The sequence below is a fragment of the Petromyzon marinus genome, chromosome 5 (genome assembly GCF_048934315.1).
Source record: "Petromyzon marinus isolate PM22_M1 ecotype Great Lakes invasive population chromosome 5, UKy_Petmar_22M1.pri1.0, whole genome shotgun sequence".
NCBI lineage: Eukaryota > Metazoa > Chordata > Hyperoartia > Petromyzontiformes > Petromyzontidae > Petromyzon > Petromyzon marinus.
Window position 1 is genome coordinate 20,339,554 of NC_133671.1, and position 26,940 is coordinate 20,366,493.

The 26,940-nt window shown below is 49.6% G+C and overlaps 1 protein-coding gene across 4 annotated transcripts in view; it reads left to right on the top strand.

The window, feature by feature from the left end:
• LOC116939200 (CAP-Gly domain-containing linker protein 2-like) overlaps window positions 1-26,940 on the top strand; it is a 59,540-nt gene that overhangs the window by 6,029 nt on the left and 26,571 nt on the right. For 3 of the 4 annotated variants that reach the window (XM_032947328.2, XM_032947327.2, XM_032947330.2), the window contains exons 2-6: window positions 15,459-15,804; window positions 19,244-19,420; window positions 21,296-21,313; window positions 22,914-23,240; window positions 24,007-24,275. In XM_032947328.2, coding sequence (XP_032803219.2) covers window positions 15,699-15,804; window positions 19,244-19,420; window positions 21,296-21,313; window positions 22,914-23,240; window positions 24,007-24,275 — 897 coding nt within the window. In that variant the 5' untranslated portion in view covers window positions 15,459-15,698. The remainder of the gene's footprint in view (window positions 1-15,458; window positions 15,805-19,243; window positions 19,421-21,295; window positions 21,314-22,913; window positions 23,241-24,006; window positions 24,276-26,940) is intronic. The other variant, XM_032947329.2, reaches the window with a different exon arrangement.

Consider the following 26,940-nt stretch of genomic DNA (forward strand, 5'->3'; position numbering starts at 1 on the left):
TGTCTCACCTGATGACGGTCCTTGTGTTGCGATCGAAACGTCGCGATCTGTTATTTTCTACCTACGTGACTTTATCGAAAGAACCAAAGAGTATAGGAAAAATATGTACTTACGTAGAATGGGGGTGAAGACATAGAGCGCACGTCGTCTGTTTTGTATTATTGTTTATTCAAGTAATCGGTTTACTTGCCTACATGGTTGGTGGTCACGTGGGCACTGAATCGCTGACCCCCGATGAGTGAGGAGCGGCTAATAATTTAAATGGCGAGTGCTCGTAAAATATTATTGGGTCTTTCGATGAAGTCACGTAGATAGGTTCAAAGAAAATAATACAAAATTACAGAAAACTACGACGTTTCGATCGCAACGCAAGCGGTGAAGACGACGAATATGAATTCCTGCAAGTCACGAAAGCTTTAAGTCAAGATTTAACTTGCTCGTAAAATATATATTTTTTCTTTTTTTTTGTAATTATAGTTAATCCACAACCTGGATAGATAATCGAGAGTTTAAATGTACGCTACCATCGCCTATGTATGTATATTGAACTTATTTTGCACCGTACATAGCCAACCGTGGTAATCGGAGGGCGCGACTATGACTACGGAGGGGAGCGTAGGGTAGGAGGGAGACGTCATCTGAGTTCACGAACCAGGTCACCGCGAGACGCAGTGCCGACGCTCATGTAGACATTTGCAGAAAAAGAAGTGTTCTCGCCCATGTTTTTTTTGCTCCACCCTCCATTTATCGTCATGGGAGATGGAGCGTCCATTGAAATCCGCAGTAGCTCTTCAATTTCGGCACACCGAGCCCTGATGCGGCAGTAATTCCATCCCGTGGGACGTGGTCAAAGGGCAGGCGTGGGGGAACGAGTGCTAATTTTACAAAGACCGCACGCACCCCGAACAATAAACACGCACCAAAAATGTTAATGCTGCTCTTGGGAGGCCTTCATCCAACGGTGGATTGATCATGGGCGACGACGATGACAGTGGTGAGAAAAGAGGATGTTGCGTGGTCACAGTTGCGTGCTGCCAAGTTTCCCAGACCCCCATTCGTCCCGCCCCCAGCCTGGTGCTGGTTTTAATGTTTAGCAATCATCAGGTGTGTGCAGCGTGCAATACCGGATGTGAAAAGGGCCAGTCCAAGTGGGCTTCCTCCACACAACGCTGCGTGTGACCGGCCGAATGTGTTCCCACTGAGAGCACTTAAAGAGGACTGTTCGCGGCAATGTACGTAGTGAGCGCTGTTCTGGATAGACTCTGGACTTGGGTTCGGTTTTTGGATGGGTAGTGCACAGCCTTGCAAAGCAGTGGGTTGGAGTTGGTCTGCAGAGCAAATTGAGGTGAATAATTACAGAAAGTTACATGCTTAGAAATTACATTGAAATTGGATTGAGATACCAAGAGGGGAGCAATTATATACGGGCAGGGCACGCCGCTAGAAGGGATGATGGCTGACGGTCAAGAATGATGACGCACTGGCAGCCAAGCTAGTGAAGTCCTTCAAAGAGATGGAGCGATGGAAAACAGCTCATGACTGAGAGAATGTGATGGATTTTTGGAGGCCTTCATCCAGCCGTGGATTTACTATGGCTGACGATGTTGAATAAGGAATATAATACATTTTTCGAAGATCTAATTTTCTCCACATCGCTTGTGTGGCAACTTCTTCACAGTACATGAGGCGAGACCGGCTAATTTACCTGTGGGTACCACCTGAGGTGGCGTGACTTGTTAGCGGTTTCTATTTTCTTCATGTGGCCAACAACAGTGAATTATGTGAAAACCACTTGCAATGAGTGTGGTTCCCAAGTGATTCCTTCTTATTCACTGTCTAAATAAATTGGCGCGACTAAAGCCCTGCTTCCTTATGTGTTATCAATTGCCACTATGACCTACGGCCTAAACACAAAAAGTAGTCCTCTCAAACTGGACTCGCAGCTTACTTTTATTTGAGTCATCCGCATCATGACTGCAATCGCACAAAGAAGCCCTAGAACCTCCTTCTTTGCCTGAAGGGTCTCCCTTCGTGCTTAGCGACATCTGCTCCGCCACATGTCCGTGTAATCTTTGACAGACAACAATCCGTTGAAGGACGCTAACTTACGAGTCTTCCCATCCTCGCGTGAGCCGCCACAAACCCAAATTGCCCAATTCGGTCATCTAGGTCGCAGGCGCAATTAGCAAGGGCCTTAACATCACGTGACGCCAGAGGCATCGCCTAATGGTCTTTCTATTCGTGATTATAAAAGTGGATGATGTCGAAGTGCAAAGGTATTTGTGCGGTCCTGTGTCGGTTTACGGCTGAGCGCCGCAATGCCCCGGAGTTCACAGATTACACCTGGTCAAAGTGCGGCGATTGTTACAACCGGCACGTATATATTTCAGTTTTCGTGATCTCGGATGTCCTGGGATGACTCAGCAATGCAGCACGCCATCAGACAATGGTGGTGGAATTCCAATGAGCCCTTTAATGGCTCTCGCTCTGTCTCTCGCTTTATTTTTGCTTCTTATCGAACTTGATTGGCGTTTTGTGTTCGGTAGCATCTTGTATAAAATCGTGAGGACCAGCATTATTAGCAGCCACGATCAGTGAGTGCACTGCTGGATGAAGCCCCCCCCAAGGTGTCAACATCTCTCACAGTCCTGCCTAATTCATTGCACTTCACCTGCCTTTCTCGACTGAAGCCCCGCAATTCTATACACAGCTCCGCGATTCCATCTAAAGCCCTCTGATTCTGCCACCCCGCGATTGTATCTGCAGTCCCACGATTCTATCTGCAGTTTCGCAATTCTGTTTAGTCAATAAGATTTCTCTAGCTGGAGTATATACTCTGATCAATCCATTCACTCGCTGTCACTCAATGTGATTCCGAGCATGCATCTCGCCACGCTTGTTTTGTGCACTTCTCGGCTTTGAAATCGGCTGGTGCGCAGAAGCTGGATAGATGTGTTGCTTCACGAGCCCATGATGAATGGTGACAGCTTGGGGAGTGATTTAATCCAGCAGTGGTTAGATCATGGCTGGTCAATCTCAAGGGCGTGGATTGACGAAACAGTTGCTTGGACAAGGCTCAAAATGCAGCAACTGCTCGCAAAAAAACTGACATAGCCTTATGGCGTAGGATAGGGGGCCGTCCATAAATGACATCACGCACCTGGGAGGGTCAGACATTTGTGACGATGTGTGACGAGGGGGGGGGGGTTGAAAAATGTGACGTCACATCAAAATGCGCAACTTGAAATAAATATAGACAACACGTTCTACTTAATTTAATAGACTTTTTAATGTTTTCTCCTACAACATCAGAGTGCAGCGCCACATTAAATACGCACTACAATGACAATAGTTTAAAGCGATTTGAAGCATGTTTTATTTGGGGGGGGGGGGGGGGCAGAGCTTTGTGACGTCATATTTGAGAGAGGGGTCTGACTTTTTGTGACGCCGTGTGACGAGGGAGGGGGGGTCAAAAATCGTCCAAAATCGCGTGACGTCATTTATGGACGGCCCCCATAGTGCGTCTCGCGCCCAGCCTTCGAATCGAGGAAGGCTGGAAACGAACGATTCTGATTATGCTCCTCTAATTTTTTGATGATTATACCAAAATTGGTCAAACTTTGCAAATAGATGTGCATAAGGGCAAACTCGTCCTTGGGGGGGGGGGAAGTTTATTACAATAAAAGTTTCATGGCGGAAATGTGGCAATGTTGAGGTATGCCCTCTTGTGAGAGCAGTAAATCCACTTGGCTTAATCATTGGCCACATTGCGATCTTCATCCCGCGGGGAGGGGCCCCGGATATTTGATCTTTAGTCTCGACGCATGCCAGCTCATGCCACGACTCAACAATCTCCACGCGAAGCCTCCTCCTACCGTGAACTCTGCACGGTGCAGCTGCGAAGCGACGTCGCCGTATCTGACCTTCGCGGACACCTGCACCCCACACGAGGGCCCAGTCAACCAACCCACGGCCAGCGTTAACATTCTCTGCTGCCCGGCGGCATAAATTGTCATTTTGTACACGTGTTCAGTGAATCTGACCATTTGAAAATGACAAGTCACAATAACAGGTCGCTGGCGTTCTTTAAAAAAAAATATATAAAAGTACCGCGTACATTCCGCTCACTTCTCAAGCACAGTTGAAGCGTTTCAACCCTCGGTCAAAGCGGTTTGAGATGTATGTTCGGTCCGGTCGAGTCTATCGACGTTCGCATATCCGCCTTATCTCAGCAACTCCCCCCACCACCACCTCACCTCCGCTCCGCCTTCAGCAGCGAGCCCGTCAGACATCCGACTTTGTACCGAGGCATTGAAAAATGAGGTCGCCTCGGGCTTTTGTGGTGGTGGGGGGGAAGCGACTAGCTGACTTTGACGGCAGCATCACCACCACCACCACCACGCCACACGAGGAGGAGGAGGAGGAATGCGTTGGGGCTGCGCGCTGAGGGCCTCGGCACGCCTGGGTGCAGCTTCTCCCCACGCGCAATCGGCTCGTGCACAACAACACGGGAGGGCTGCTGAACGGTCATCTAGGGCCTGCCGCGAGCAGGGGCCGTCCATAAATGACGTCACGCACCGGGGGGGGGGGGTGGTGGGGGGTCAGACATTTGTGACGAGGAGGGGGGGGGGTTGAGAAATGTGACGTCACATCAAAATGCGCAACTTTAAATGACTATGGACAACACGTTCTACTTAATTAGACTTTTAAATAAATGTTTTCTGCTACATCAGAGTGCAGCGGCACATTAAGTACGCACTACAATGACAATAGTTTAAAGCGATTTGAAGCATGTTTTATTTGGGGTGCAGCGCTTTGTGACGTCATATTTGAAGGGGGGGTCTGACTTTTTATGACGCCGTGTGACGAAGGGGGGGGGAAATCGTCCAAAATCGCGTGACGTCATTTATGGACGGCTCCTTAGGGCGATGCAGCATTGCGGCGTCTATAGACGGTACAGTATACAGTACCTACTATAATCACCCAGGAATGTCCTTAACGCTGGTGGCGTCACTCCACATCGACCATCCCCCCTCGTTAATATTCATGAGCAGGTGACGTCCTCCAAATGGACACCCCCCCCCCACATTAATAATTAGCGGGTGACGTCACTCCACATGGGGGGGGGGCGAGGCGCCTCCTCCCCCCTCCTCGGCGTCAACTCACTACAAAGGCAGAACCCTCACGTCACGTGATCTCCGTGACGCTGTTGAGACATCGAAGTAAAAAGGACGTGATGAACAGGGGATTTAACCTTTAAATGAAATAGGTCTGTGTCACCGCGCCCTTACAAATTGGACTCGCATTGATGCAATGAATATCAAGTCGCAGTCTGTGCTTTTCGCTTGCAAGTTTCAGATTTACTGCAATACACCCGTCCTGGGACGGGCAAAAGGCTAGTATCTAAACATCAGCTCAAGCCTCCCTGAAATCAAGTGACTTCTGTGTGGTCACCCCCACTTTGAATCCAACCCCCTCTCGCCGCTGTGAAAACAGACGCCCCTCTCATCCGTGCGGCACTTTCCTCCTCCCGCATCCTCATCAGCTCCCGTTTCTCAGTTCCCTTTCCATCCACGTCCTCTCAACTCCCATTCTCTCCCTTCTCTCTTCCTTTTTCCCGTTCCTTTATCTTTCTCTATCCTCGACTCTACTTCCTTTCCCGTGGGGTGCCACGGGTACAACGCTCCACGTGCCATACTGCATAAGAGCCACGTTCAGCGCACGCAGTCCGTCTGAATTGTCGCTGTTTCGTCATTATCACAAGGCTCATTTTACGTTTTTTTTAGATTGTGTTTCCTGTCGCTGTTATGCATTACATATTTCTATGCACAATGTTTTCCGGAGTATTATGGCATGGTGATCACGTGACATCATCGGTCTGTAGTTTGATTAATTTACCGTAATAACGCTTATGTAACTGACAGATTTTAAAGTCGCTATTATTACCGTGTATGACTTGTGCCAGGCTTCTGTTGAGTGAACTGCAGCTGAATAGCGCTCAAGTAATCTTGAGTCATACTTAAGAGGAGGACAAATACAATACAACAACGGTGCGAAAGAGGAATGCAAGCTTGTGGGAAACTGATATCGCGATAATTGTCATCATGAAATACATTTATCGTATCGTGAAAAATGTATATGGCGGCAACCCCTACGATAATCGCAGTTCCTTCGGTAATTCTGTCTCAGAAGACAACTATCTCTGCCATCTGTCACTTATCGATGAACTTTTATCCCATGGGACGTCCAAAACATGTGATACAGCGGAGTGTCCAAAGGGTGAGTTTCAAATTTAGTTAAATAAATAAATATACTAATAAACAAAAAGGTAATCCGCCCTGGATGAGACAAGGCGAACGATTGTCCCCCCCCCCCCCCCCCAAAAGGAAATTGGCCTTTGCTCTCTTTGCAGAGAGGGGGAGGAGACATGAGGTTTGAAAGCAGGAGAAAGGCGCTGTGTACTTGTTGGAGTTTGAGCCTGAATGGGTGCATGTACAGCCACGATGCCTGGGGCGGTCTTGCGTGAGGATGTGCGGTTGTTGTTGTGTGCATGTGCGGCATGTGCGTGTGTGTGAGTCATGCTGTTGCGGGGTTTCTGGCCTCTGCGTGTATATTTGTTGGATTTTTTTTTTACGTGTGGGAAGGTGTAGATTGCATGCGTTTGTCACGCCCTTGAGAGTGAAAATGGGGTTTTTTTTTATTCCCCTGAATAGTGAATTCTGGGAACGCTGCGAGTTGCTATAGGGGTGGGAATGCCTGTGTGTGTGACGTGAATTCTTAAGTCACAACACCCAGTTTTCTGCAGAACCCTCTTTCCACGCTCTTCCTTCCGATATTAGGAAGCCAGTGGAGCTGTGCGCTTTTAAGTCATCTAGATTGAAAATGCATTTCTTCAGAACTGCTTTTTGTGTTTAGTTCGTTGTCCATCCCCCGCACCTCCGATTAGCACGGTTGGATTACGTACGGTGCGAAAGAAGTTCAACATAAATACATTACGCACGCCAGGGAAAGTCAAAAGTGATTTCCTGCTCAAATGAGCACTGAGACAGTGGCGCTAACATCCTATTTTCAGCCCTGCAGAGGCGGTGGTAGAGATTCCACATTCCTATGGCGGGTTGAGTCTATCCACAGGAAAACCTTATTTTATCCAGCCCTAGAGAGATTCATGGGTTGAGCCAACCACCCACAACCAGGATGTGAGCTCGCAACTTTCCGCTTGCGAGCCGCCCGCTCTACCGCTATGCCACATGGCAGTCGCTAGGCCAGTGCACACGTTGCATATTTTGTTGTGTGCAGTGCATGTACGTGCGCGCATACGTACGTGCATACGTACGTGTACACGTATACGTATGTATGTCACAATCCACTGCTGGATGAGAGTTATCCCCACGCTTCCTGAGCCCCAAAACACAAAGTGGTGAGCCACAAACAGCACTACTGTATTGAAGGTATAATAGATAATACAGTTATTGAATCGAACAAGGTTTACAAGGACTTGGGGGGTGAAAATGTATCCATGCGCTTCTCCGTCCGAACGGTGGTGGCTGTGCTGGATCGTTTCCAGCACGCAATTGCAAATGTGCTTCACGGCCACTTGCGCCGAGCATACGAGAGGAGGGCTTTGGCGTTGCCTCGCTGAACTTGACACCTCGGTGTCATCGTCTGTGTTTACTCTGCCCTAAAAATGGCCAATTTATACTTTGGCCTGACTCCGTCGTGACTGACACCGCAGAACGCAGCACAGGAGTGTTGGCGGCGCGGGAAGGCGACCGTTGATTTTTGTGCGAGCGGGCGAAACAATACATCGCTGTAATTAAAAAATATATATATCGATGACATGTACGCTGTATTACAGGAGTGTGGGAGCAAACGGTTCATTTGCGGCCAAAGCGATTTCTTGTTCGAACAAGAACAGGCTCTTGCCGCTTAAGCAGCTCTTTACGCCTGCACTTGGACGGGCGACCGCCACAGATGACAGGTCCTCGAGGCTGCTGCTGTGGTGGCCTACGTCGTTGGCAGCGGAGGGCAGTGTGGCAAAATCCATTGGTCTTGTACTGCACTTCCATGCGCCCACATCTGTTTACGACCCAGTGGGTTATAAACAAGCCGGTGGTGAAACTTCCTTAAGCCATGCGTGAATTTGTCAAAAGGAACCTATATTTTTTGGGGGGGTTAGACCCGCGTCCCGGTGGTTTGACGCCAAAATTCTTGTCATTAACCCCTCCACCACCCGACTAGATTGTCACCTTTATGCAGATGTTATTGATACGTGCCGATGTATCGATAACATCCTCCTCCTTCACGGCTGAATTGAACATCGGCGTGTGCCGAACGACGGCGTTTCGCTGAAACTGCTCCGAGCTTCATCGGTTGGCGAACTCGGAAGTCGAGTTCCCAACGACTGTCGTTATCTTTGCGCTGTTATCTCGTGACGTGGTACTCAGTTTAACAACCCCCTGATTCTGATATTAATGATGATGGGCCGAGGCAACCTTCAGCTAGGATTTCAGCTTGCAGCTTACTTGATTGAAGGTGGCACATGCTCTCCCACCACCACTGCTCGGCTGGGTTGACTGCATGTATGTACAGTATGTTTAACTTCTTTAGCACCGTACATAGCTAACCACGCAAATCACAGGTCCGGGGGTGGTGGTGGGGGGGGGGGAGAAAGGACAACAAACTAAACACAAAAATCAGTTGTAAAGAAATGAGCTTTCAATCTAGATTATTTAAAAGTGCATAGCTCCAGTGGCTTCCCAATGACGCAAGGGCGTTCCAGACGGCCACAGCAGCTTGTCTGACGGCGCGCGATGCCGGTGACTGTCATTGGCAGCTCTCTTCGCCGGTGCTGCCCTGAAATGCCTCGATATTCGAAACCCCTCAATCGCGTGTCCCCCGCACGATGGATCGGTTTACACCACCGCTGTAATTAACGCGCACGTGGAAAGCACGGTACAGTGCGGTACAAAATAAAATAAACACAAACCCGGTGCAAGAGAGTGCGGCTCCAGACGCCGCGTACAGATTTCGAGTTTTGGTGCAGGCGGTGCAATTGCGCTGGGGCCCACGGGACCCAGAAGGGTCCAGGCACCGGGATACAAAAAGAGAGAGGGGGGGGGGGTAGAATTGGACAGGGTGGAGCACCCCCCCCCCCCCATTTCATGCCTTGCTGCAGGGCCCATGACAACCATGCTCTGCCACCGCATGTCATATTTTGGTGACGCCAGAGGTCAATCTTGCAAATGAGACGTCTATCCTGGTCTCCTGCTGATTTCTCGCCTTCGTTCAACAAAATCTACTTTAAACTGTCCACGCAACATCAACAAAAAATGTGGACCGTGCTTGTGTGTCACAGATAAGAGCTAAATATCTAAATAACGCAGACAACTCGGCACTTTTATTTGTCAAATGTGACCTTTAGGGCCATACAACCGACCCTTCTGGTGTTACAAGAGCTTTGCACACAAGGAGGCTTGATTACGTCGTTAATGAGGTGGCGGCGGCGGCTGCTGCTGCTCCCTCGCAATCAATGCCACGACGAGGGAGGGCTCTTAAGCATAGCTCCCTTCTCGTCGTGGCCACGCTTGTGGCTTGTGAAGGGCTCGGCTAAGCGGGGCGTGGATGGTGGGGTTTGTTGTAGTTGTCCTTGTTCACGTGAGACCGTTGAACCTGCTGCTGCTGTGTCATCATAACGATCCATGGGGAAAATCACGCCCCTAGTAGGTGACCACTGCACATTTCGTCATTTCCACTTTCCCCTGTGTCTTGTGCCGTACGAAGACTGACGAAAATCACCATTTCGCCAGACAGACACACACACACAAACCACTTATCTGGACAAAAAGGTCTAGAGATGGCGAGGTTATTTAACCGAGATGAATGGGCCAGATGGCCGCAGATGTCGGCGGATGCAGATGCGGCAGAAGCGCGCCTGAGTCTGGTGGAGGACAGAGAGAGGAGAGAGGAAGCCACTCGCACGGCCCACGCCCGGGGTTATTAAAGGATAGGGGGGGACCCACGGTATACAATATCTACAGTGTATGGGGTTTCTTAACACACAGCCCTCCCCGGGATATTTCTGTAAACATAAAATTAGAAAAATAAATGTCGAGCTTGTAACCTTATTTTTTTTCAAATGAAATATTATTTGTGTTGCTCGTTCTATATTATACAAAAAATTTTTTTTAAAGCGATATTAAAAGATAGGTTAATGAAAAAAATCAACAATAAATTCTGGAACACGCATTCCCATGCTACAAGTGTAGGGTACAGTGTAATGTCCTGTTGAAGTTGGGAGCGGTAGCACAGCGGTTAGCGCACTGCACTACGAACCTCCGGCCACCCGAGTTCGACTCTCAGCCAACATTGGTGACAAATGTCTGAAACCCGTCCTGGGCCTCCCCTAGGTTGACTCAGCCCTCAAATGAGCACCCTGTGCGGTGTGTAAACCGTGGTGTGCTCTGCCCACCTCCATAGGTTGCCACTCCCGAACAGCCCTTGCCCCAACCGTCTGTTAAAGGCTATAACGGAGCAGCTTTTAGTAGTTGCCGTGCAGTAACAGCACTAAACCGGGATTGAGTGGCCCGTGATGTTTGTGTGCAGCGTGGAGATGCGATTTCCATTTTCTCCATTTTATCTTCAATCTTTTAGAGGTTCCCCCCCCCCTCTCAAAAAAATATTTCGTTATCGGGAACACGACATCCGCCCCACTATATACGTTCCAGCAACCCACAAAAATGATTCACTCCCAGAAGGTCATGGGAGTTGATGGGTTACGTAGAGAATATTTTAGGGTTTTTTTATGTGGAAAGACAAGTATATGAAGGAAACACATTATCTCCATTTCCATTATGTTCCTTATATTCTCCACAACGACGCGAATGACTATTTAGTAACACTGTATTTCGTTGTGCATCGTCAAATGACCCATATTCTAAACAGAGGTGCTTGCCAATAAAACAGCTGGCAGTTCACCAACATTCATTCAAGCAAGCATCACTCTGCTGATGAGACGCTTTACGTTAAATCCCTTCCAATAGTTGCTTTTATCGAGTCAAAGCTGCTGAAATGTACTCCCAGAATGCCGTTGGGTTAATATAGTTTATACTTTTAAATTTTTGACGAAACAGACATTGTCAGTATGACGCAAATATCCGAGCTACCGAACGATCGCGAACCGGCTGTGACTCACTGATGAGTACTGCGTGCAGGAAACAGCTTACATCGTAAAAAATATATTGACCTTGGAGATCTCCCGGCCCGAAGGCTGATTAATGTATCTTTCTTTTATTATTATAGTTATCACGGTGGCAATGCGGGAGGGCTTGATGCTCACAATACAAAGCGGCCAACAGAGCTACAGGAAGGGCTAAATTAAGGTCACCAGGTGCTTTGCAGTAAACGATCCCCAAGGTGATGGTGGAAGGGGAAGGCTCTTTGCCTTTAACATCTGGCAGCCCCTTTCATGGTTTTATCGGCCTGACTGCCGATGACATTCAGAAAGTTGAACTGGCCCATGATTTGACGTCCCCTTGAACAGACGCGTCTGAAAAACGTTGGTTCAGAAAGGCGCCGGGCAAGCCGATGGACGAGGAACTGAATATAATTTATCGTTAATTCGTGAGACATAGACTCGTCTTTTTAGCTAATACTGCATGTATTTAGTACACAACGTTGCTGTATTTTAATTATAATTTACGTTCTATATGAAGTTGGGGCACGGCGGAGGGTGGCGCAATTGTTTACACCTACACTATAAGCCCAGTGACCTATCTTCGATTCCCAACCATGGCTCACATCAATGTTGAGTGATATCTGAACCGTTCCCGGAGCCGCATTTTAACCATTTCGTACTTACCAGTTTGAGCGTGGTGGCTGTGTGTTGTGAGCGTGGTGGCTGTGCGTTGTGAACGTGGTGGCTGTGTGTTGTGAGCGTGGTGGCTGTGTGTTGTGAGCGTGGTGGCTGTGTGTTGTGAGCGTGGTGGCTGTGTGTTGTGACCGTGGTGGCTGTGTTGTGAGCGTGGTGGCTGTGTGTTGTGAGCGTGGTGGCTGTGTGTTGTGAGCGTGGTGGCTGTGCGTTGTGAGCGTGGTGGCTGTGTGTTGTGAGCGTGGTGGCTGTGCGTTGTGAGCGTGGTGGCTGTGTGTTGTGAGCGTGGTGGCTGTGTGTCGTGTGCGTGGTGGCTGTGTATTGTGAGCGTGGTGGCTGTGTGTTGTGACCGTGGTGGCTGTGTTGTGAGCGTGGTGGCTGTGTGTTGTGAGTGTGGTGGCTGTGTGTTGTGAGCGTGGTGGCTGTGTGTTGTGAGCGTGGTGGCTGTGTGTTGTGAGCGTGGTGGCTTTGAGAATTGCCGGTACTGTGGGCGGGAGACTGTGGTGAGGCGATAAAAAAGGAAGCTGTCGTAATCCTGGAATTAAACCTCTTTTGTCTGTGAGAAACGTGTCTGGGACTGACTTGAAACCACCCTTGTAATTACGTTCTACTATTGCGCAAAGTTTGAACGACTGAGGCGGGGAGAGGGCACGGGAGTTCCAAACTCAAGTTCTGCTGGGGGATGTAAAGTTACGTGCTGCCGTGAAGCGGCCGCCCGAATCCGTTCAAACAAATCACGACTCTCCCGGCCCAAAACCCACCAGAAACTTTTATCAGAATGTTTTTTTTTCATCCTGGAGAAATCCGATGAGCTCTGAAGCTCTTTTTCACATGTGTCTGCCCAGTTTACAGGTGTCCCGTATTCTCGCCACATTCCGCCGGGCGTTGCTGTTATCGCCATCGAGAGCAATCAGCGGAACCTCGTGGCTTCCATCACCAGGGCCCAACTACTACTACCACCCCTCCTGTATTACACCCCCTTCTTTACACCACCCTACATACCCCAACAATCAAATCTGTAAATGACTAGAAACACCGTCATGGAAAAATAGTGCAGGCCGGTAAACCGTCAATCCATCCATCAGTGTTCGTTTATACAGTATATATAAATATACAAAAGGAACAATTCAGAAAGTGTGTCAAAGTGCTCGTGCAGAAAAGGTAAAAGCAGGTAATTATATCACGCGTTTAAGATATATTGGCTAAACATAAGTTTCTTACGGTGCACGCAAACGCATGTAAAAAAATCGCTCCACCTTTGTACGTTTCGTCTTATGTCACAATCAAAATAAATTTGAGCTAATTTTGACCGACGGACAGCAGCAGCAGCAGCGGCAATGCAGATGTAGAGAACTGAAGATCGGCTTTGTTATTATTAGGACTCATCAGTAGCACAAGATTGGCACCAATGCTTGCTGCTGCCAAGTCCACCTCTGGAAACCTCCATATGTGGAGGCTTCACTTCAACACGATGGGGCTTATCAGCCTGGCACATGCCAACGCCAATCAAATGTGTTAATAGCGATAAAAACCCGTAACGGAAACTTCACAAAACACCTCGTAACACCTTCAAAACCTAGCCCTTCCTCCCCCACCCCCCATCTAAATTCTTACGAAGTAGTTAAGTCAAAAAATGTTATCCATAAAAGGTGTTTTTGGGTTAGATCGCGTCAATATAAATGTGTCGTTAAACCCGCCACCACCCGACACAGCCAATTAGTAAAGTTTGTCACGTCAACAGAACGTGGCCATTTCGTTACTAGTACAGCACACCGGTGTGTTGGAGAGTAAACCCACAACATTTGCAATTTGAGCACGACATTTCGCTAGTAATTACAACCAGCATCATCAGGTGACAGCCAGAGTTGTGAAGAAATCCTCCTCCCGTTTCGGTCTTCAAAGAATGCTGGTACAGTATTAAAAATGACTCCCCCCCCCCTCTCTCTATCTTCTCTCTTTAGGCTTTCAGAATCAGAATCAGTATTTATACTGCTGGAGGAATCCGATGAGCTATAAAGCTCTTTGTTCACAGATGTCCAATAGGGGCACGGTAAGAGCGCTACGACAACAAACAGTTACAAAAACACGGTAAGAGTGCAAAGTACGAGAAAGGGAAACAAATCGCCCAAACAAACAAATACAACAACTAAACCATCCCCATCCTGCCAGGCAAAGCCCACTGAGGTATTAACTTAGTTTTCCAGAAGCGACCTGGCCACAAATGATAGCTCAACAAAGTGGCCCAACATTTGGACATTTATAGCACCAAAATAATCGAAATAATCCCATCGTCTAAGGATGCCCTATACATGTAAAATATTGTAAATATTTCACTCCGGGAACAATTAAGTGCCACAGCCGTTGCCCATATTCTGTACACGGTGGGGGTGGGATCCTATCCAGAGCAGAATGCACGACAGACAAAATCGGATCCAGATCGCCACTCATTTCGCTGAGCGCTTGACATCCGTTTAAAGTTCGTTTAACATTGACCGTGTTGTAGATGCGCCCCCCCCCCGGAGTTTTTGTATGCCTCCCCTTTAAACAAGGTCACACTACAGGCTCCGCATGATTCTCAGATGGGACAAGGCTCCCTGAGGGGGTACATTTGGGGGGAGGGTGGGTGGCACCACGCTGGCTCTGAACATATTTTGCGTTTCCTTTGTTATTGGCAAAGCCATCTGTTCCAAATGCTTCTCGTGTCTTGGGGCTCATACGGGCGAGATGCAGAGTTGTCGTGTGTGGGGATGTTGGCTGTGGATGTGGCCGTTTTTGTTGTCGACGGTGTTGGTACGAGTTGCGGGTTGAAGGTTGTAGCGGTGGCGATTGGGGTTGTAATTGACGGTTGTTGTAGTTGGCGAGAGTTGTGTGCGTTAAAGACGAACATTGTTTGGGGTTTGCTGTTGTAGTGATGGGTTTTTTTTTCTCGCAAAATCACGGTTGCCCAGCACAGGCCCAAAGCGCCTGGCACGCCAAGTGGCCAGCACCAAACTGCACTTTGGAGGTGTTACGGATAAGGAGTCAAATACGCTCGTTGTGATTGAGCAATGTTATCAGGACTTGGGGGTGGTGGGAAATTGGCGACGGGGAGTGAGGCAGCGAGAGCAGCGTTGTGTTTGTGGCGTTGTGTTGCCCTGTGCTTATCGTAGGTAGGATTTGTCTGTCGAAGGCTGCAGTGGGGACGGTTGTTTGTTGTGGATTCTGGGTTGTCACGGCTGTTCGTATTCACATGAGAACATGTGTTGCTGTGGTGACGGAGGAAGGGAGAACGCCGGCATTCAAAAAAATGTTGCTTAGTTTTCAGTTAATAAAAAAAAATCCACTTATTATTGGTGCTGCTCCCGGCCAGCGCCGCTGCGCTCTGTTTTCATGGATTGTAACAGCGAGATCTCCTCTGTTGTGAAATAGCGGATTCCTTTTCAGCGCTGCCAAGAGTGATGTCATAACAGTCATTTGGCGGTTGGGTAATTGCCGTGAAAGAAAAAAAATAACCGGTCTTTAGAAACTCGTGCGAGCTCGAGCAGCTCCATCTCTCGCTCTCCGCCGCCGCCCCCTTGTCTGCCTGCCCGCTCGCCCCATCTCTCCTCCGCAGGGTGATGCCCAGCACTGCGTGGAAGCCACAGAAGTCTTCCCCCACGGCCTCTAAGTGGTGGCACCAGCTGCCTCCTCCGCCCCCACTTCCTCCTCCAACTTCACGATCCGCAGGCGCTTGTGCCCGGCGTCTCCCCGAGCTGCCTTCCTGCCACCGGCTGCCATCGCTGCCCTCGCGGCGGCTCCTAATCTCGATCGCCCCCCCCCCCGCTGCCGGCGGCGGCTCGCGGTCGCGGCGGCCATGATGAACATGCTGAAGCCCAGTGGCCTCAAGGCGCCCAACAAGGTCGGCCGCTCCGGCTTCTCCTTCGGCCGCTCTCCCTCCTCCTCCTCCTCGTCCTCCGCGGGTGAGTGCGGCTCGGGGAGGTTGATCACTAAGTCGGTTGCTGTCGATCGTTATTGATCGTGATCGACCGCACGCCTGGCGTTCAGTTGCTTAGAGGCAGGAGTCGGTGGATTCATTAGACGTTTGTGGATCTCTCAAAGATCCGCCGGGCTTTTACGGTGTCCAGGAGATGGCAGTGCAGTAAGTGGGATTGTGTGACCCATCTTTGTGGACGCTTGCATACTCTCTACCAAGGTTGTTTCATCATCATTAATAATTAATTATACCGTGCCTCCCATGCAGTATACCTCGAGGTGCCAGAACAAAGGGGAATTTGAGATCATTACTCAGGAAGTGTTTGTAAACCATATATACGGTTAAAGAAGAATTCGGTATAGACAAGGCACACAACAAATGCTCTTGAGGTCACTCTCCATTTCATCCACTTCATTTGAGTTTTCTGGGTGTGCTGATGCTCGCTTGCAATCCATCGCTTTGGGAGCAAGGGTTGGTGGATCCTGCACACGACAGCTGCCTCGACGGCCCGGGTCCGGGATTTTGTAAACTCCACCAACATTCAGCGCCCCGTGACCAAATCATTCGTAATCCGCTCGATCCCGTCGGATCTCAGAAGCTGAGCAGGGTCGAGTCTGGATAGAGCTTGGATGGGCAACCACCGCCCAATCCAGGTTGTTATCGGTGACGCCGGGGCTATGCCACGCCGTGAACAGCGGGGGCCAGTGCAGCAACATCACTCGCTGTGCTGCACTTACATGCTCCCCCGCCTTTTTCACCAATGTGCACTGGCCAGCACGGTGAAGTACGGTCAAATAACCCCCACCTCTCCCCCCCCCCACAATCCACACGGCGTGGGGAGGCCTTCATCCAGCAGTGGATTTACAAAAGGGATGTACATTGTTCATCGCTCTATGTATGTTGAACTTCTTTCGCACCGTAACATAGCCAGAACCGTGCGAATCGGAGGTGCGGGGGGAAGGACAACGATCTAAATACAAAAGGGGCAGTTCTAAATAAATCTAGACTGTAGCGGTGGCTAGGGAATTGTGGGGTGAAAAACGGGGCCCCCACATTCATGATTATTCCGGAGCGGCCACATCATTTGATTGGAATCAATCGCAAAGCCATCAAACAGCGCCGTTTATGGCCACAGGGACAGAGTGCCGCACTGACTCATTCTGCCCCTCGAGGCGGAATTGAAGTCACCGCACGCAGATCGTGGTTGGTGGGGTGAGCCGGGGTGGTGAGGCAGGGTGGTGATGGGGTCAGAGAGTTCAACCCTCTGGCCATGTGAGCCAACAACAACAACAACTACTGTACTATCTCTTAATGTGTATACCACAACTGGGCTGTCTGATTATTTAGATTATTTTGCCGCTATAAAAGTTCAAATGATGGGCCACTTTGTTGAGCTATCATTTGTGGTGGCCAGGTCGCTTTTGAAAAAAAGTTAACACCTCAGTGGGCTTTGTCTGGTAGGATGGGGATGGTTTGTACTCTTTGGTTCTATTCGGTAAAGTCACGTAGGTAAAAAATAAAACAACAAAAAACACGACGTTTCGGCCACAACACAAGCGGCCTTGTTGTGGCCGAAACGTCGTGTTTTTTGTTGTTTTATTTTTTACCTACGTGACTTTACCGAATAGAACCAAAGAGTACGGATCCTTGCAGTCACGAAAGCTTCAAATCTATAATTGGGGATGGTTTGGTTGTTGTATTTGTTTGTGTTTGGGTGAATTGTTTACCTTTCTTGTACTTTGCACTGCTCCTATCGTGTTTTTGTAACTGACTGCACACACATGTCTTATAAAATTTAGTTTTACACTTGGTTTGGCTACATTTGATCTCGAAGAATCGAAAATATCAGTTTGAGTGTCATACTACAACAGTACTCTGCCGTCTTTCATGTAGGAAAGTGCTGCCACTCCTGTGTCGATACGAGGTCACTTCACTGAAAGGGATCTCAGAAGTAGTTCTGTGATATCTGATTCTGTGGAGCATTCTCCAGCACAAAGGAGCACTGCTCTGTGCAATTTCTGAATTGATTCTTTGTCTCAGGACACGATGACGATGGCACAATTCCAATAATATTTGGGATAAAGACGACAAAAACTTTCTTGCAAAATCTATCTCTTGACAAAGCCCTCGAAGCCTCTGCCTCTTTCATCTCAAAAAAAGATTTTAAAAAATGGCAGAAAACTGGGTCGTCTTTTAAAATTGGTTCCGCCGGGAATCTAGGCCAGGGTTCGCCAATTTGGCTTCGCAAATTCCACGCTGCGAAGGCACGACCCGTGGCCAAATCTACACCATGGCATTAGGGGGACCGGCACGGCGGTGCGTGCACCAGCCCGCTCAGTCCGGCGCTGTGATCCTGCCTCGACAGGATTAATCCTCGGGCTCATAATCCCGATGGGATCAGCATGTCCAGCAGCCCGGGGAATCCGGGGGGCCCAAACGCGACCTCTCCAAGCTGCTCGCTGCGGTCGGCGCGTCGCGAGCTTTCCATCGCACTGTGCGGTTTAATCTGCCGTTGAAACCGCCCGATGGCTCTAGATTTTACTTGCGTTTTTTTATATTTGTTGATACCCTTCGCGAAAATCTGTCTGGATTTGGACCCCTCCCCCCCAAAAAAAACATTTAAAATCTCAAGCATTGACATGCTTGGCATAAAAAATATATATTTATATGTATTTGTGATTTACAAATGTGTATGATTTAAATGTTTCCTACGCCACGGTGAAGACAGCTCTGAATAATAAATAGAGCACCACCGCCTCTCGGGGCCAATCTGGGTCATGTTTACTGACCGTTTAATGAATTCTAGGGAGGTTGCATTTATCAGTCGGTGTATTAAGGATTTCGCCAAAATATTTAAATGATTATTCAGTTGTAGCGGTGACTGCCACTGCTTGTTATCATTATGATTGTTGCTGTTGAGCATCCGTTATTCTGGTTGTGGTCGTTATTGAACATTTATCACCAAGGACACTACCAAAAGAAAATAAAGCACTCTATTTGATTTGCTTCGCCAATCACTATTTCCTTCAAATATGTGTCCGGTTACCTTAATGAAGGCCCATTCACTTACATAGTGGTCTATTCAAATCATATACAGTAGAAGCATTTTCACTTTCCTCCCTGACTGTTCGATGTAATAAAGGTCTTCTCACTTTCATAGAGAGTGCTATTACAACTAAAGAAAAACGAATTCAGTCAAGTAAGTGCCTCTACCCCTCAAATGAGCATGCACTACTGCTCATCGCCTTCGATGACCCTACACTTGTCGTGTAAAGTCCACGTTCCTCTGGTGGGGGGAGGGGGGGGGGTCCCATGTTATCCACCAGAACCACCATTATTATCGCATCTTCCTACAAGACACCGGCAGCAGGCTCGGGCCTAACGATCGATGACGTTCAACGTCCATTTCTCTCGCTCCCGCGCAGCTGCTGCAGCCACGGCCCCTGCTGCTGCCACCGCCGTCTGTGCCGCAGCTGCAACGCCGGCGTCGCCAACGACGACGATGAGCGGCACCTCTGCCAAACCGCCGGCGGCGGGGCACGTCCCGGGCACGTCGAGCCCCACGCACACCGACTCGACTCGCGCCAAACCCAGCAAGGCCGGTGGGCACTGACTGCGGGCGAGGCAGGGGGTTGGGGTTGGGGTGAACACGTGGGAGATGGTTGGATTGGTGGGTGAGTGGGCACAGCTATTTGTGGCGGAGAATCGTCCATCACGCTATTGCGGTTGTTGTTGGTGGTGTTGGTTATCGACTGGTTGGTTGGTTGGTTGATTCCCAGGATGCGCAAGGTTGAGTGGAAAGGCCACTCAATGTTATCCACACCATGCTGTCAGCCTCAAGTCATGGGACAATTAAACCGTTTGGAACCCTGTGTGTAGATGCCGCAGAACTGCTACTGAGGTCACTTCAGGTCACCTCCTGTCGACAGTAGGGGGGCAGCACTTTCCCACTCCTGCTGCTACTAAGAGGAATATACGTCACGTAACAGTCAAACTGATACTTTTAGCAATCTTAAAAGCTGGAATTTCAACCAATTTATCTGCCAATCCCAATTTTACGTGAAGGGTTTTGTGCAGTTATTGGTGACCGAGCTGGGACGGGCTGAATCGATCCCCGCTTTGGTTGTCGTTCGGCTGCTCTAACGATAGCGCCAAGCGGGCAGATTTATAAACAACCAGCTCACGCTGTTGTTGTTGTTTTTCTTCTGCCTGTCGGTGGCGTGCTTTTCACCATGAGCAATCGTGTGGGGTTTTTTTTGTTCGCTTTCAAATCGATAATATTGAGCAAGTCTGAATTTGCGAGCTGCCGTCCATGAAATTAGGCGTGGCATGCGAGCCTTCTTTAGCGAACGCAGTGTACAGCAAAGACGGCCGAGGTCACGTGGCGATTGCGTTGACAGACGCACGATTGAATCGTTTTCCACAGGAGGGAGGAGCTGCCCGGCAAACGTGTAACTGTTGGGCCAACGTTGAGGCAACGTTCGGCCAACATTGCACGTTTACTGAGTGGCCAGTCTGTGGATGAGGGTTGGAGTTGAGGGCTTGAGCAATCTTCTCGAATATTCACGTTTTCCACGTGAAGTTGGAAAGGCACGGGAGAGGGAACGGAGCTCCAAATCGGCCAGACAAGCGGCAGAAAATTATTCCAGTCCAGCAGTGGCAATGCAGCTGCACTTCAATGTAACTTTTTCCTTAACCACACAAATAAAAAAACGCAATAATTAATCTGAGTACCAAAAATCGCTGCTGCTGCTGCTGCTGCTATGAGCACGCATGCACATGCGCGCGGGTGACCATGACATGGATGGTACCACCTTTGTGCTCGAGCCCCTTAAATTGAGTGCGGCGATCAATGAAATATCGCCAGCACGTAGCGATGCCATGTCGCCGATTCTGGCGGCGCCGTGAGAGCGAAACGATTTCCATAGAAGCCGGCGGTTTGGTTGGTGGCTCGTTGGGGAGGCGTCTGTTGGTTGGCGAGGAGGAGGAGGAGGAGGAGGTGGGGGGGCGCATGAGGGCTCTAAAAGCGCGACGCGAATTGCGTCGCCGCTCCAGCCTCGCGCCGGAGCGGCTCGCACGTGGCAGCTGCGTCTGCCGGAGCCATTGCGCAATGACCACCACTGACCCGCGTGGTGAAGTATGGTCAAGCAACGCCCTGCCCGGTCACTGGGAGGCCTTCATCCACCACTGGATTGACAAAGGGGGCTGTCAATCGTTATTAATATTATTTTTAATGAGGCCATTTACAGGAGAGCTTCGATTAGGCACTTTTGTAGAATTAAGCCAAATTGGAACAAAAAAAATAATTGGCAGTTGAACTCGGCTGGCCTCCCTCTGTAGAGGGAACTTATTAAAGGGTTTTTGAGTGCCCTTCGTTTTTTTGGCCGTTACGTGGCGTCAGGACGTAGCTGCGCTGACGCCAGTGTGGTGGTGACGGGTGATGTAACGGAGCCAAAATGTTTCTTTCTCGACCCTAGCACCCACTGACGACGGAGGTAACGTGGCTCATCCCACAAGCATTTACTTCGTGAGCAAATATTCACTCATTGAATATTTGCAATAGTAATTGCATTGTTTGAAAAGTGTTTTCTGTGTTTTATTCGTATAGCATTGTAATTCGGTGATAATCGTGTGCAAAACAAACCTGAGTTTTTAAGTTAGCTTGTCACCTAACCTGACATATTTCCAGCTGCTAGGGTTACAAACGTGCCCGTTTGGATTCACGCGGCATGCGCTTCTGTAGCGGGGCCTGTGAATGAGAAGGAGCAGTGCCACCCTTAGCGCGGATAAGAGGCGATTGAAGGGACCTCAGAAGCAGTTCTATGGCGTCAACTTCCATAGAGGGTCGTTTTCTAATACTGGGGCGGCGGAGGGGCGGGATGTTACACTGCTCGACAAGAATGTCAAATTCAAAACGTGCATCGTCCCGTGGCGTGACGGTGATAGCACGGTTACTAGACCATCGTGTGCTTTGTCTATGTACTTAACATCCTGCATGTACTTAACATCCTGCATGTACTTAACATCCTGCATGTACTTAACATCCTGCATGTACTTAACATCCTGCATATACTTAACATCCTGCATGTACTTAACATCCTGCATGTACTTAACATCCTGCATGTACTTAACATCCTGCATGTACTCAACATCCTGCATGTACTTAACATCCTGCATGTACTTAACATCCTGCATGTACTTAACATCCTGCATGTACTTAACATCTTGCATGTACTTAACATCCTGCATGACCTTAACATCCTGCATGTACTTAACATCCTGCATATACTTAACATCCTGCATGACCTTAACATCCTGCATGTACTTAACATCCTGCATGTACTTAACATCCTGCATATACTTAACATCCTGCATGACCTTAACATCCTGCATGTACTTAACATCCTGCATGTACTTAACATCCTGCATGACCTTAACATCCTACATGTACTTAACATCCTGTATGTACTTAACATCCTGCATGTACTTAACATCCTGCATGTACTTAACATCCTGCATGTACTTAACATCCTGTATGTACTTAACATCCTGTATGTACTTAACATCCTGCATGTACTTAACATCCTGCATGTACTTAACATCCTGCATGTACTTAACATCCTGCATGACCTTAACATCCTGCATGTATTTAACATCCTGCATGACCTTAACATCCTGCATGTACTTAACATCCTGCATGACCTTAACATCCTGCATGTACTTAACATATTGCATGTACTTAACATCCTGCATGTACTTAACATCCTGTATGACCTTAACATCCTGCATGTACTTAACATCTTGCATGTACTTAACAGATTGCATGTGGCATAATTCGGGCGTGCGGTCAAAAGAAAGCCGTCCCTTGGTGTGGACCAATCAGTGTCAAGGACAATGCATATATTATCATAGTATTTTTTTGTTTGCATTTTGACTGCAGGTATTGTGGTTAATGCAGACATGAATCCTCGTAAAAAGGTTTCAGTTTTGTTGCCAGAAAAAAAGGGAAAACCCTTATTATTATTTTTACATAATTTCCTTATTTCGTCTCTGACCCGTGTTCCCGTCGCCGCGACCCCGCGACCCCCACGGCAGACTCGGAGGAGCGGGATGAATTTATCGACGACTTCATCATCGGCGAGCGCGTTTGGGTGAACGGCAGCAAGCCCGGCCACATCCAGTACCTGGGCGAGACGCAATTCGCGCCGGGCCAGTGGGCCGGCATTGTCCTGGACGAGGCCACGGGCAAGAACGACGGCGCCGTCTCCGGCGTGCGGTACTTCATGTGCGAGGCCGGGCGCGGCATCTTCACGCGGCCCTCCAAGTTGTCGCGCCGCCCGCTGGCACCGGGGTCAGCGGTCGATGGGCGCTGCGCGTCTCCCGCAGCGACGCCGCTGCACGGGCAGGCGTCGGCGGGCGGAGGTGAGCTCGAGCGACGTGGTTATGTGACAAGCTAACTGGGGGAGGGGTGGGAAAAAGCAATATGCAAACGAGGCGGTAAATTCATAATAGAGGTTTTTGTGTTAGATCGCGGAAATATAAATGTGCCGTTAAACCCGCCACCACCCACCACAGCCAATTAGGAAGGTTTTTTTTCACGTAAACAAAACGTCCCGATTAGCTACTAGTTCAGTACACCGGTGTGTTGGAGAGTAAACCCACAATAGTACTGGAATTGTAAATGTTGTGGGTTTACCCTCCAACACATCAATGTGCTGTACTAGTAACGAATTGGCATGTTTTGTTTACGTGACAAACCTTACTAATTGGCTGTGTCGGATGGCGGCGGGTTTAACGACGCATTCATATTTACGCGATCTCGCCCAAAATCCTCTCATGGATAATATTGGTCACGAAAGCCGATGTGTTAAACTGAGGCGGTAATTACGAGACAAAAACAATCAGGCTCTTGAAATCGAATGTTGACCCCCGATCATGGAGTTGCATTGAATCTCTTGGGGGGCACAATTTGGATTTATACGGCATCTAAATGTCTCAACTAAGCTGTACACGTCACCCACGACCGGACATCCCGAGTCGGATTTACCAGCCTCCTCAACCCGGAGCTACGAGCCACCGCTTGCAGCCGAAAAAATTACATCGAAGGCCGTTGTGGGTTTCCAAGCGTGATCACCGCCGCGTGGTTTTGTCGTTTGTGTTTTCTTTCGTGTTTTTGCGGGAGGCGTAGGAGCGGCTCGCTCCAGCTCCACGACGCCGCTCACCACGCCGCGTTCCTCCTGCTCCGCCCTCTCCTCGCGCGACGCCGGCCTCCTCTCCTCCTCCTCCAACGTCGCCGCAGCCGCCGTCGCCACCACAGCAGCCGCCGCCGTCGCCGCGGCCGTAGCGTCGGGACCTTCCAACCTGGCGCGCACCGGCAGCCAATCGGTGGGGAACCTGTCGGAGAGCGGCTCCGCCAAGAGGGCGGAGCGCGACCTCAAGATGGGAGACCGCGTGCTGGTGAGCGCACTCCTTGTGCCGCCCCCGGGCCCAGTCTGTCTCTGTCGGCCTCTGTCCGTTGCCGTCTCTCCGTCCGTCTCTGTCCGCCTGTCTCTATCCCGCCCTGACCTGTTTCTCTGTCTCTGTCTGGCCCCGTCTGTCTCTCAGTCTCTGTCTCCCGCTGTCTCTACGTGTGTCCCTCTCTACCCCTGTCTGTGGTTGTCTGTCCACCGTCGTGACCGTCCGTGCTGTAGACCCAGAATGTCGTCTCTGCCGGAGCCACGGTGCTCCCCTGTCGGTCAGCTTTAGGGGCAAAGCGTGCGTCGCACAATGGCGGATCGCTTACGTGAGGGTTCTTCAACTGGCGGGCAGGTGGGCCACGCCTGGCCCACGGGAGGCCCTTGGAGGAGTGGTCTGCTAAAACCTTGACCTGCCGAGAGATACGGCTTGCAAAGAGATACAGGTTGGTGACAGATGACAGCTCGACAAGAATTCGAGATAAGATATTTGCAGAGAAGAGAGATACGGATTATCCAGATGAAAGCAAATTAACAGGAGATAGATACAGGGGAGCTGTAGAGAAGAGGCAAGCTGTACCGAGCTGAGATAAGAGAGAGACCTGGAGATAAGAAGGTATGGGTCAGTGGTTACATGCACATATTCATGCACATATGTTACAATTGTGACGACGTGATGTGACGTCATGAGGATAAGTCACCATAGTGTGACAATCCTAATCTGATGGCAGTACAGCAAGTAGGTGACCGACCTATCCGGCCAGATTATGTTTGGAACGGTATTCCCTTAGTATGTGTGGGGTTTCCCCAGGTACTGTACTTCCCTCCAACATGCAAACTCAAACACAAATGTGGTCGCCAAACGGCACAAGCGAAAATTCCTCTTGAAAATTAATCTTGAGGGCTTTTCTGAGTGAGCGAATAAATAAATTGCCATCCAATTAGCCGGTCGGTGGCAGTGCACGCCTCTGATTTAGCGCTTCATGCGAAAGGGTTGGTGGATCACGCTCATCGCTCGCAAGAGTGAATTGCGCAATCTCCGGTTGACTGCGATTGAATCGGCATCAGAATATTTATTCATGCTGGAAGAATCCGATGAGCTATAAAGCTGTTTCTTTGGCACGGATATTCAGTCGGGAAACGGGGGTCCTAATCCTACAACAACAACAACAAACAATTTAAAAACCCGATAGGAAAGGCAAACAAATCACTTACCAAAAATACACACAAACAAAACGAGGCGAGGCGGGCCGCTCCGTCGGGAAGCGCGAGGCGGCCGCGTTGCAAGCGGAGGTTATTCCCGGGTCTTCGTGCTTTCGTCCGCATTGCATCCCGCGCACCCCGGGGAATTCGATCCCATCTCGCGCTCAACCAGCGGACGCATTTGCCGGCGTCCACTCCCCGCCCGTAGACGGCCGGACCGGGAGAGTTCGCACCGAGCGTCTCTTTTGGCCTCGTTCCCATCGGTAATGCAACGCCGCGGCCGGTAGCGCGCCGTCTGCATGTGCCTGACGCCGCCGCCGCCCCCTCCGGCGCAGCTCCGATGATGCTGCATAATGTTTGCACGCCGCTCCGCTGCAGGGCTCTCCCCGCCCGCGAGTTCCGGCCGCGTTTATAAAAACCGCCCGCGGGGCGCGGTCCGCAGCGCACATCCGAGCGAGCGGTCGCGAGAGACGGACACTTAGAGCGGTGCCGCCTTCGAGGCCTCGGCCACCGCCCAGGGCCCGCGCGGGTTCACGCGTCTCTCTGGTTAGCGGCGGCGGTGGCTGCGGTGAGTTTCAGTGGTGGTGGGGTTTTTTTTTGTTACCGTCCGAATATGATAAAGGTAAGTGCACAATCATTTTTGACGTTTAATTTCATCCATCGGCTGTTTGTTTTTAATTTTTGTTCATGTGGTTTGTGAGCAGCAGAGGGCAGTAGAGTGAGATGAGAGTGGAGAGGCAGGAGAGTGCATGGAGGGGAGTGGAGTGAGATGAGAGGGGAGAGGTAGGAGAGTGTGTGGAGGGTAGTAGAGTGAGATGAGATAGGAGGCTGCAGGAGAACACTAACAGAGGCCGGCCACATCCAGTGCCTGATGTTTCCTCAACAACAAACATCGGATACGGAAGCTTTTTTATGCAGTGCTGTCGCTCCGATGCTGTCACTTTGGCCGTCAAATTCGAGAGACAGGGGCTGCGAGAGCAGTGGCTAAACAACAACAACAAAATAAACATTTATATGGCAAAAACAAAAACATTGCCAACTTAATATTCTATCGGGAACTAATTGCCGTTAAACAATTGTATTCTGCTTGTAAAACTGGCGGTTATTTATTATTTAGTTTTTCGGCACCGCGAATCTCATTAATCTGGATGACCGCTGGTTCAAAAGTCACCGCTGATGGTGGGCGGCAGTTGAAGCCGTAGGCCGAGCCACCGGCTTGGATTTCACCGCTGCCGTTGTCACAGCTACGCGAGTCGCACACGCTTCAATTTTAATCCTCGCCGTGAAATAAAATCGTGCCGGAATCCGCACGATTCGTGATCCTGAGCAGAGAGAGGCTGGGAGAGGGGATGTCTCAATCCGTAGAGATTCTCTCAGTGTAGAGGGATTCTGTTAACCGACCTTCAGAATCGGTCAATCAATGGGAAATCTCAATCCATAGAGACAATCTGTCAGTCCAGAGGGAA